The sequence below is a fragment of the Orycteropus afer genome, unplaced genomic scaffold (assembly GCF_000298275.1).
Source record: "Orycteropus afer afer isolate SDZICR_OR568_19922 unplaced genomic scaffold, OryAfe1.0 scaffold00158, whole genome shotgun sequence".
Lineage (NCBI taxonomy): Eukaryota > Metazoa > Chordata > Mammalia > Tubulidentata > Orycteropodidae > Orycteropus > Orycteropus afer.
In genome coordinates, this window is record NW_006921745.1 from 542823 (window position 1) to 554528 (window position 11706).

General features: G+C 38.4%; 1 protein-coding gene across 1 annotated transcript in view; it reads left to right on the forward strand.

Moving 5' to 3' along the window:
• Window positions 1-11706, forward strand: part of SPTLC3 (serine palmitoyltransferase long chain base subunit 3) — a 215891-nt gene that overhangs the window by 120571 nt on the left and 83614 nt on the right. The window contains exon 7 of the mRNA XM_007946378.2: window positions 2440-2545. Coding sequence (XP_007944569.1) covers window positions 2440-2545 — 106 coding nt within the window. The remainder of the gene's footprint in view (window positions 1-2439; window positions 2546-11706) is intronic.

An 11706-nucleotide genomic window follows, 5' to 3' on the forward strand; every position in this document is an offset into this window, starting at 1 on the left:
TCAGAACTAGAGGCTCAAGGAGTCCTCTGGTCTCAACCAATCTAGTTAGTCTGGAATTTTTAAAAATTTGAATTCTGTTTCACATTTTTCTCCCATTCTTTCAGGATCCATCTAGTATGACCCTGATCCAAAAGACCATTGGTGGTAGCTGGGCACTGTCTATTTCTTTGGGTCTCAGGGTAAACGAGGCGTGGTCCAGGTAGACTGCTGATCCTATAGATGAGATTCTTCTCTAAGTCTTTGATTCCCTGCTTTCTCTTTTGCTCCAGATGAGTAGAGACTGATGGATGCATCTTAGGGCCTCTCATGAACTTTTAAGACCCCAGACACTACTCACCACATTGGGATCTAAAACATAAATTTTAGGAATTATATTTTGCCAATTAACTGAGTTGCCCCATGAGACTATGATTCTAAGCCTTCAAACCCAGAAAACTAGTCTTGTGAAGTGTTTAGTTATGTCTAACAAATATTGGTAACTGTGCCCTCTATGTAGTTCACAATATATATGTATATACTTGCATACACATACATGCATATAGATGCATCCATATGAGCACATGTGCACACATAGGTACACATATATACATACCCATACTTATATATATGCATATATATGTACATATATAACCACATACATAATTCTTTGTTGGTATTGTTGCAATATTATATATGTCATATCCTTTATCAAAAACTCCCTTTTCTCTTGTGTACTTCTTACTGACATCATTTACTTTGGTCAAGCTGTGTTGTCTTCACCCCCATTCAATGCTACATATCCTGCCAGCACAATAAATAATATAACAGGTGTCTACTATCTAGAGAGTGACAGCCTTCCCCCACACAAATCATCCCTGGTAACCACTAATGAACATTGGTCTCTATATATTTATTCTTTTCTTTTTATAAAAGTGAGATCATGCAATATTAGTCCTTTTGTGATTGACTTATTTAACTCAGCATAATGTCCTCCAGATTCCTCTATATTATTATATGTTTCAAGAACTCATCACTATTCTTTATGGTAGAGTACTATTCTATTGTATGTATGTATCACATTTGTTTTTTCATCCCTCTATTGATGGACACTTAGATTGCTTCCATCTTTTTGTTTTGTGAATAATGCTGCAATGAATATAGCTATGCATGTGTTTGTTCAAGGCTTTCCTACTATGTCTGTAGGGTATACACCTAGACACTTCCTTAAAGTTTTTAAACCTCTGAGGTAAGAGTATGTCAAAAGTTAAGTCTCAAAACATAAGAAGTGAGACCATTACCAGCAATGCTGCTCTTCATGCAAACTAGGCTAAACTGTAATATATCCCTGTCTGAATGAATGTTGAGGGTTGATTATATCAACTACTTTTAGCCTGGCAACAAAATTTAAGCCTAAGAGATGCACATAGTGTAGAATGTCAGTCCCCTCCATGGCAGGGGAGTTTTTAGGTTTTTTTTTTTTTATTATTTATTGCCAATTTAACATTTTTCAGATATTGTTACATTAATCATGTGAAACTATCACCCATAATCGTTGCCAAATTCCATCACCATAAACAGAAATTCACTGCTTCCTAAACAATGAGTCCTCCTTTCCCCCTCCCTCCTATCCTTGGCAACCACAAATAATCCTTGTTTTCTATACATTTACCTATACTTGTTATTTTGTTTTAATAGGACCAGATAGTATTTGTCTTTTTGTGACTAACTTATTTCACTTGGCATGTTTTCAAGGTTCATCCATGTATCAGGACTTCATATCTCTTTATGGCTGAATAATATTCTATTGCAAGTGTGTGCCACATTTTGTTTATTCATTCACTTGTTGGTAGACATTTACATCATTTCAACCTTATAGCTATTGTGAATAGTGCTGCAAAGAATGTTGACATACAAGTTTCTGTTTGTGTATCTGTTTTTACTTCTGATATATACCTAGGAGTGGAATTGCTGGATCATATGGTAGCTCTATGTCTAAGTTTCTGAAGAACTGCCAGAATGTGTTCCACAGTGGCTGCATCATTCTGCATTCCCACTAGCAGTGGGTGAGGGTTTCCTCCATATCCTGCCAACATCTGTTATTTTCCTTTTTTATTATTATTTGTTTTTAATCTTAGCCATCCTAGTAGGGGTGAGGTGGAAATTCATTGTGGTTTTAATTTGCATCTAGGAGAGGAGAGCCTCTAAAAGCCTATGAAACCATGTTCCTCTGGTGTGGTTAACTCTGCCTTCTGGTACAAACCTGACCATTCATCTTGTCAGAGTTAAGTTTTACTAACTCTTAAACTCCCTTTCTCCCCAGGTATTCTCTATTAATAAGTCAGTTCTCTAAAAATTTAGGTGTGAGCCTGAGCCTAAAAATCTGAAGCCAGTTAGAGAAAAAAATAGGAGGAAAAGAAAAACCCTCTCATAACTCAATTTCTCTTTTTTTGTTATTTCTAGACCCACAAAACCTAGAGAAGCTCCTGAGAGAGGCAGTAATCTACGGCCAGCCACGAACTCACAGAGCTTGGAAAAAGATTCTCATTCTGGTGGAGGGTGTCTATAGGTATGTCCATAGCTAGGAAGAGCTGTAATATTCTGAGGCCCACAACTAGCTGAGACAGGGAAAGCCTGACCTCTCTGAATTAGATCAATGAGTTACATATAGGTATTTTGGAGTATCCATGGTGGAACTACTAATGTAGGTTGTCAGTCCTGTCCTTTCAATGTCTACACATATAGTGGCACAACTAGGAGGCTACTTTGCTTGTGAAGGCTCTCTTAGAAATGTCCTCACATGTCATTGCTAACTCACTGTATTAGTTTCTTATGGCTTCCATAACAAATTACCACAAACTTTGTGGATTAAAACAACACACATTTCTTCACCCACAATTCTGGAGGCTGGCAGTCCAAAATTAAGGTGTGGGCAGGGCCATCTTCCCTCTGTAGGCTCCAGAGGAGAGTCCTTGCTTGCTTCTTCCTGCTTCCACTAACTCCAGGTTTCCTTGGCTTGTGACAGCATAACTCCAATCTCTGTCTCCATCATCACATGGCTTTCTCCCCTCTGTCCCTGTACATCTCAAATCTTCCTCTCCTTTCTTTTCTGAGGACACCATCCAATGGATTTCAGGCCTACCAAGCCCTTCCTTAAGGTGGGACTAACCTGTGATGCAATTCATGCCCCAAGGGAGGAAAGGGAGTGTTAGTATCTGAAGGTGTCCTCTGTCCTGAATTTCTGTGCCCCTTTAAAGCTTGGGAATTTAAAGTGACAGACCAAACAGCCACTAAGTTGCTCAGGAGTTGCACTTTTTAATTACAAGTCGTGATTGAAGTTACTTCATTCTCTGCTTAAATTGACTGTTGTCACTGAAATGAAAATCACATTCAAGTGTCTCCTCTTGTAGGCGTCTTAGTTCAAAAGCCAAGAAAACATTATCCCAGAGTGACTGTTCCTAAATCAATTCTCAATCAACCCTGATGTTAGAAAAATCAAGGTAAATGTTTCCTCTGATATAATTATAGAAAAGTGAAAAATATTTAAAAGGAGAAAATGAGGATGTGATAATTTTTAGACAAAGGAGGCTTAGAACAGAAATGGCCTTTCTTGCTGGTAGCTCATCTTCTCAGTAGGGAGAGCACATATTCATGTATACACACACTGTTTCCGCTGTGTGAATAAATAACAAACAGTAGAAGAAGTGTGCCTCCATGCTTTTTGACCAAAAGAAATGGATTCTCTCAAATATAAAGTCATAAAAAGCCTGGTATCATTTTATTTTTTATTTTAACTCTGGTACTGTCCCATTGGCTAGTGTTATGGGTGTTCCCAGTACTACTGTGGGTTGCAAAGAGGCCATTTCAAGTTTCTGGTAGTCATCTTCTTCATGACTTATGTGTACCTAAGAGTAGCTGTAAGAATATGTCTTGTTTGTGAAATTTTGAGATCACTCAAGAGCAAGTGTCACAACTGCAATGGAGTGCTACTAGAATCTAGTGAGGAGAGGCCAGGAATGTTGCTCACTTCCTACAAGGTATAGGAGAGTCCTCCACAACAAAGAATTGTCAACAGTGTCGAGGTTGAGAAACCCTGTTCAAGAATATTTAACTACTTGTTTAAGAATAATTAACTACTTTTTGGCCCTGAACTTGGTACTTTTAGAAAAATGATCCTATAGTCTGGGCTGGCCTAATCTCCAGCATGGTTCTCGGCCCTGGGATTTGTGCCAACTGTGACACAATGTAAAGCCTGGGAGAGGAAAAATAGCCCCTATTTAAACATCTGTCACTCAGGAAAGGATGTGCTGGACGATGGATCCACTGAGGGAGACAGACCAGGCATCTGCTTTACCCAGGGTAAGCAGAACCCAACTGCAATTAAACAGGACTGAGCTCCTCTAAAGAAGTCATATTTTAAGCCTTTTGATCATGGCTGAATGAAGTGGACCACTATGGTTTGACTGTCAGATATCCCCAACTGTTACACAAAGAAACCCTTCAAGCAGTGGGACTTGTTAATAGTCTGTCTGGCCTGTGTCCTATCATGACCTCAGGAGGACAACTATCCAGCTGAGGACATCTAACTCCAAGACCCATGTGGTACTAAATGCAGCCCAGACTGCGCTAGTAATTGTGACCACTCTGTCATCAATTACTGTATAGCAAACTACCTGTGGTGGTTAATGCTGTGTGTCAACTTGGTTAGGCTGTGATTCCCAATGGTTTGGCAGGCTTTGGACTGATTACTCTTCTACAATGTAATATAATGTAATCACCTCCAGGATATGATCTAATGTGATCAGCCAATCATTTGAAAGGAGAGTTTCCTTGAGGGTGTGGCCTTCCTCCAGTGTATAAATGAAGGTTCTAGCAAGGCTAGCTCTCTCTTGACCCTGAAATCTTCTTTTCACCTAACCTCTGGCTCTTGGGATATAGCTTGAAGAAGTCTTCAGCCTGCTACCTGATGGGCAAATTTTAGAATCACCAGCCCCAGTAACCATGTGACACAGCAGAAGTTTCCAGAATACTTCCTAACCCATTCAGTTGGGAGTTAGGATAGGGCTGGAACAGCCAAAATGGCCTCAGTCACACACCTGGTCCCTTGGTGCTGGCTGTTACTTGGAGACTGAGGTGTCTTGTTTTCTCCTTTCACTTTTCTAGTCTCAGTTGTCTGGGCAGAGCTTACTTACAACATGGCAACTGGCCCCAAGAGATCAAAAGCAGAAGCTATCTAGTCCTAAGATATTAGGCCCAGAACTGGTACAACATCACTTCTGTCATGCTCCACTAGTGGAAGCAAGTCACAGGGCCAGCCCAGATTCAAGGAGAGGTGAAATAGACTCCGGCTTTGATGGCAGGAGAAGTTTGTATGCAGAAAAATAGAGAGAATTGCAGGTAGCCATTTTTGGAGGCAATCTAGTAGAGTGGTACAAACAACCTGGGATTTATACAGAGTAAAACTTTTACTTTCCATAGACTTGCCTTCACAAAGTAGTTCCTTTTCTCTCACCCATGCATGAATCCTGTCTTTAAAAGAGAACATGAACCTAAAAGTCTGTGCTCATAGATAAGAAGCAGCATACCTCTTGGACAGGTGTCTGTAACTCCTGAGACCTCAGTTTCCTCATCTATAAAATAAACTAGACTAGAATAGACATCTAGAACCATAAACTCAGAGGGATAGTCTTCATATGGATGTCTGTATTTGCTGCTATCATGAAAAAATGAAATCATGTCCCACGAGGTTTTCCAAAGGGTCAGGGTTAAGAATACAAAGTCAGTAGTTCACAAGTGCACTTCTGTTTTTCAGAGATGTATTGTAGACACATAGCTTGTTAATAACCTACACATAGTATCTTTTAAGTTTTCAGTTCCAGATTTTTTTTTTTCCCATCTCTTGCCTGTGGTCTGCCACCAAAGATAATGTACACCCCTCCCACACACCACCATGAGTCCACATAAGTCAATTTTTTAAAACTCTGAAAGACAGCAGTCAATCAAATTGGAAAGTTTCATGCAAGTATCAAGATAGCAGAAGGTTAGTTACCACCTCCAAGAAGTCAGAATAATTCCAAAATAATAATAATAATAATGGTACCCTCCATGTAGGACCTCTGGTAGCATAGTGCCTGAGGCACTTGAATGCTAACCAGAAGGCTGACGGTTCAAACTCACCAGCCACTCCTCAGAAAGAAGGTTGGGCAATCTACTTCTGTAGTGATACTGCCTCAGAAACCCAAGGAGGGGTCGCTATGAGTCAGGTCTGACTCAATGGCACATAACAACAACAACAACCCTCCATGGATCATCTTATTAACATTATTTATATGTAGAATATAAAGGAGCCCAAACTTTGAAGGCAGGCCTAGGACCTGGGTTCAAATCCTGATTTTACATCCTACAGCTGTGTACCTTTCATAGGGTTCTTTTGTAAGGATTAAATGAGATCATGTAAGTGAGTACTTGGCAGAAGGCCCTGCTCATAATAGGCCTACAACTAAGGATGGCTGTCTTTATCATAATTTTATTTTCAGTTGAAGAAGCTGCTGTTCAAAAAATAATAGATCTTCTGCATAGCAGAAGTGTTGCTCTTCATCCACCCAAAGGACAACGTCACAGGAAGGAACTCACTTTTATCATATGTCTAAAAATATATATGACCCTGACTCATGGCAACTCCATATGTCAGAATGGAACTATGCTCCATAGGGTTTTCAATGGTTAATTTTTCAGAACTAGATAGCCAGGTCTTTCTTCCAAGGCACTTCTGAGTGGACCTGAACTTTCAGCTTTTTGTTTAGCTACTGAGCTCATTAACCATTTGTACCACCAAGGACTTCATCATGTGTATGTTGTTGTTGTTCTTACGTGCCATCGAGTTGGCCCTGACCCATAGTGACCCCTCCTTGGGTTTCTGAGGCAGTATCACTACGAAAGTAGATTGCCCAACCTTCCTTCTGAGGTACATTTTGCTAAATACTTCACATACATAATTTTGGGTAAGTCTTCCAGTCACTCTGTAGTTAGTGTAAAGATGTAAAACTGAGGATCAGAGGCCCAGGTAACTTGCCCCTGGCACATACTTAGGAGGAGACAGAGTGGGAATTCAAGCCCATTGCCCTGCTGAGGCAGGGACCCAATGTAAACAGCAGAGTCAGCACATATGTCCACAACCAAGGAAGTAAACAAAAAACAGGTAAGGTCATCATTTGATATTATTCATTAATCAATATGGGCCTCAACCTCTTCATCTATAAAATAGAAAATTGAAACTTGAAGTCTAAAATTTCATGAGTTTTTATTTAAATGTGCAATAGTATGATTTTATTGTTCTGTATTTTCCTTCAAGTATTGTTTTAAAGCCACACTTTTCTAGTTTTGTGTCTCTGAGAAGTATAGGTTCATTGTCAACTCATATGGTTGAGAAATCTCAAAACTATTCAAAAATATACTGGAGAGAAGGGTTCCCAGTGGCCTCAGACATAAACTAAAGCCCAAATGTTAAAAACAAAATGAATATAGAAATAATATCCAGTACTTCCAAAAATTACATATATGAATGTATGTTGAATTCTCAGAATACCACTTACCCAAAGAATGCAACCATTCTCCTTCCTAAAGTAATATAAGTTAAGGATTGAGAACTTCAGTTGTAAATTCTAACCTATATCTCTATAGCTTAAATAAATAAAGACAAAAGGATAAGAAAATAGTAGTTAATTACTTTTTAATTAGTTTAGTTCCTTTTTAACTCTCTTCCCACCTACCTTGTCTTGGATTATACTTTGGGCCCACCAAGGAGATTTTTCCACCATATAAATTGGCAAACTGGTGGTTTAATTCTGAATCCTACCAGTAGGTAATATGGTTTATATGTGGAGGGAAAGGTGGTGAGAGGGAAATTTTTTAAAAAGAGTCTTGTCACTTAGCTAATGCATTATGTAATAGAAAAGATATAAAGAAATTATTCACTGGCTTGCTGTTTTAAGAATAAGTCAAGACTCTGCACAGAGCATGAAATTAACCAGTGGAATTATCTGTACCCACTGTTGTATTTTAGTTGTTTTTATTCTATTGAAATCAAAAGAGAAACACAACCTCCCATTCAGGAAGAAAGAATAAAGAGCTGTTTTTGTTTTCTTTATTGTTGTTGGCACTGTGTTTTTAACAGCACTGCATGGGAGCTTTTTGGTATGTATCAAGCTTGATATCACTGTATAGGTAAGATTCAGTTCAAATTCGGTCACATTGAGAAAATGAAAACTTAGTGTGAAAGAATATAATTCTTTATAAAAGCTAAGTTCTCCCTAAGACTCCATAAGTGCCCTGGGTTTACTCCAGCCATGAGCAGAATCTGTAGAGTCATTAATCTTAGAGGACAAAATATAAACCAGGTGAGGCAGACTCCTAACGTCAGCTAGACCAGCCCCACCAAAAGATGGCTAATTAGCTGATCTGAGTGTCTGCAAACTCTTTTCAACATTAACTTTGGCTCCTGCCAAGCACAGTTCCAGAACAAAGAATGGTTATATGTGGCATGTCAGGTTTAACATATCTGTATTACCAAGTTACAGCGTTTTGAAAGTGAGAGGAAAATTCTAGAATTCCAAGAACATAAAGCCATTTATTATGTGTGACACTCACATGCTTCATTCCAAAAAGATTCAACACAGATCATTGTCAAGGGCTCCAGAATTCTCATGCCAGGCCTCACCATAGACATTTCCTTCTATGCTCCTCCTTTTAAGAAAAATAACAACTAGCTGAGAGATGTTACAGGTCAGAAAATTTACAAGAATCATATCTAGTCATTGTTACACAACACTATGAAGTGTGTTCTGTCATCACCTTTATTTTACATATGAGGAAACTGAGGCAAGACTATCAGGTAAGTTGCTCAAGCTCCCACACAGTTAGTGGGTTAGCCACAAACTGAGTTTAGGCAATCAGATGACCACACTGCTTGCCTCTCTATGGAAACAACTTTCACAAGTAATTAATCTAAGAAAGTATTGAAATTAACTCACAAATTTATGTAGAAGAAACTCTATTTAGTCTTTATTCCATTAAAATCTGAACTCAGTCATCCAAAATGAATAACGCTCAACAAATGTTGTCCGAGACAATCATCATACTTCCTCCAAACTAAGACCACTTGTTCTGTGTATATACAATCCACCAGCCTGTTTTGACTGAATTGACCTAACACTCAAACTTATTTATTTTTAATATATTAAATTTAATCTAATGAGTAAAGGAATAAGAAAGAGGAAATAAGTCAACTCACCATTTGATTCAGTTGACTACTTCTTGAATTATATTGACAGGTTGCTTAAATTGTTTGACTAACTCCTTTGTGTGCATGAGTGTGTGAGTTGGTGGTTTTCATAGAACTCGCTGTCAGTGCAGTCAAAACCCGTTAAAGTCAAAGTTGTTTAAATCCACCAAGTTCCAGAGTATCATGTAAACACAAATTTTAATTTTGCTTACCACTTTACTCATTTTTTTTCCTTTGCAGAAGGACTTGATATGCTTTCCCAATTTGTAATGCCATGAAAAATACTGTATTCAGAGATAAAAAAAAAAAAAAAAAAAGTGGTTCATCTAAAAGCAGTGGTTCTCAAAGCCCCCAAACCAGCAGCAGCAGCAGCTTCTCCTGGGAGCTTCTTAGAAATGCAAATTATTAGCCTATCCTAGACTCACTGGTCATAAGCTCTGGAGGAGGGACCAAAAATCTGTGTTTTACCCTCCTTTGACTCATGGGACACATATTGTCTACCAACATTTTCAGCCTCTCAGTTTTCTTAGGAGGCTGCTTTCCAAGTTGTAGTACATGTTACCACCTGGTGGAGATCTGTATAATGTGAATCTAAAGAAATGAGCCTCATCCCACCAATCCTACCACCAGAGTCTACTTGAAATGTATGTGTCCCACATAATTGTATCAAAATCCAAATTATCTCAAAAAATTTTTTTTCCTTGATTTCAGCATGCCTTCCACTACTGAAAACACATGGTACCAACAAAAAAAATTCAAAGCACTACAGGCTTTGAATACAGCCCCGAGTCCCTGGGTAGTGCAAAAGGGTTAACAGTTTTGGCTAGTATCCCAAAGTTTGGAGGTTGCAGTCCATCCACAGATGCCTGGGAAGAAAGACCTGGTGATCTACTTCTAAAAAATCAGCCACTGAAAACCCTATAGAACACAGTCTTACTCTGTCACATATGGGGTCACTCTGAGTAGGAATCAACTTCACAGCAACTCGTGGGAAAGAGGTTCTGATGGTCTCTCCAGGTTATAAAGAACAGAAAGACACAACACTACCAGGGACCTCAAATAAGTGTATTTCTTCTAGTAAGCACTGAACAGGAGATCCTAAGGACATTCTATATACAGTGCCTTTATGAACAATATCACAGGTTTTAAATAATGTCCTTTTGTGTATTTTTTTTCACTTTTATTATGAGGTGAAAAATCTATTTCATTAAATTTATAGCTGAAGCTCAGTAAATTAAAATGATTTCAAATTTTACCTTATATTTTGTTTGTTGTGTGCTGAGTCAATTCTGACTCATAGTAACCATGTGTTGTTGTTGTTATGTACCGTCGAGTCGGACCTGACTCATAGTGACCCCTCCTTGGGTTTTCAAGGCAGTATCACTACGGAAGTATATTGCCCCATCTTCCTTCTGAGTGGCTAGTGAGTTTGAACCACCAGCCTTCTGGTTAGCAGTCAAGTGCCTTAGGCACTATGCTACCAGAGCTCCCATATAGGACAGAGTAAAACTGCCCATAGGGTTTCCTAGGCTGTAATCTTTATGAGAGCAGATGGCCAGGTCTTTTCTTCTGTGGAGTAGCTGGTGGTTTTGAACCACTAACCCTCTGTGTAACAGCCATGTGCTTAACCATTGTGCCACCAGGGCTCCATAGACTTATGCATATTTTCCTGTAATTACACAGGAAAACAATCTTAAAACAATGATTGTTTTTCACCTTCACTTAATACAGAACATCTCCACTTCTTTTGTTGTGAAAAAAATTACAAGATAATGATCTTTGTGCTGGAATTGTCTTCAGTTGTTCATCTAGTTAGAACTGGACGTTATGAAAAGAATAAATTTTATTGTGTTATTTGCAGATGACTACTGTAAAAGACATTTGATAGTGCTGAGTAAAACTCTTGGAGATGAAGGAATAGACAAAGTCCTCAAATATGTACAAAATATATGATACTACTATATTTTGTTATCTAGGAACATGCTCCATCCTCTAAAAAAAGCATCTATTTGTTGTTATTATTTTTTAATACATTTTATTGAAATATAAATTATGTACAGTGAAATACACAAAACTAAAGTGACATGGGTCAGTGTATTTTTTATTTTTATTTTTATTTTTTGCAGTGTTCTCTCACCTCCCTCCCACCCCTGGCAACCAACAAAGAAAATTTTCCTCCATATATCATCCTTTCCTTGACCCTCCACAACAACGAACTAATAATATATTTTTCCTTTTGTGATTGACTTATTTCACTCAGCATAATGTCTTCCAAGTTCCTCCATATTATGTGGTATTTTGCAGACTCTGCATTATTCTTTAGTGCTATATAGCATTCCATTATGTGTACGTACCATAGTTTGGTCATCCACTCTTCCGCTGATGGGCATGTAGGTTGTTTCCATCTTTTTGCTATTGTAAATAGTGCTGTGATGAACATGAGTGTGCAT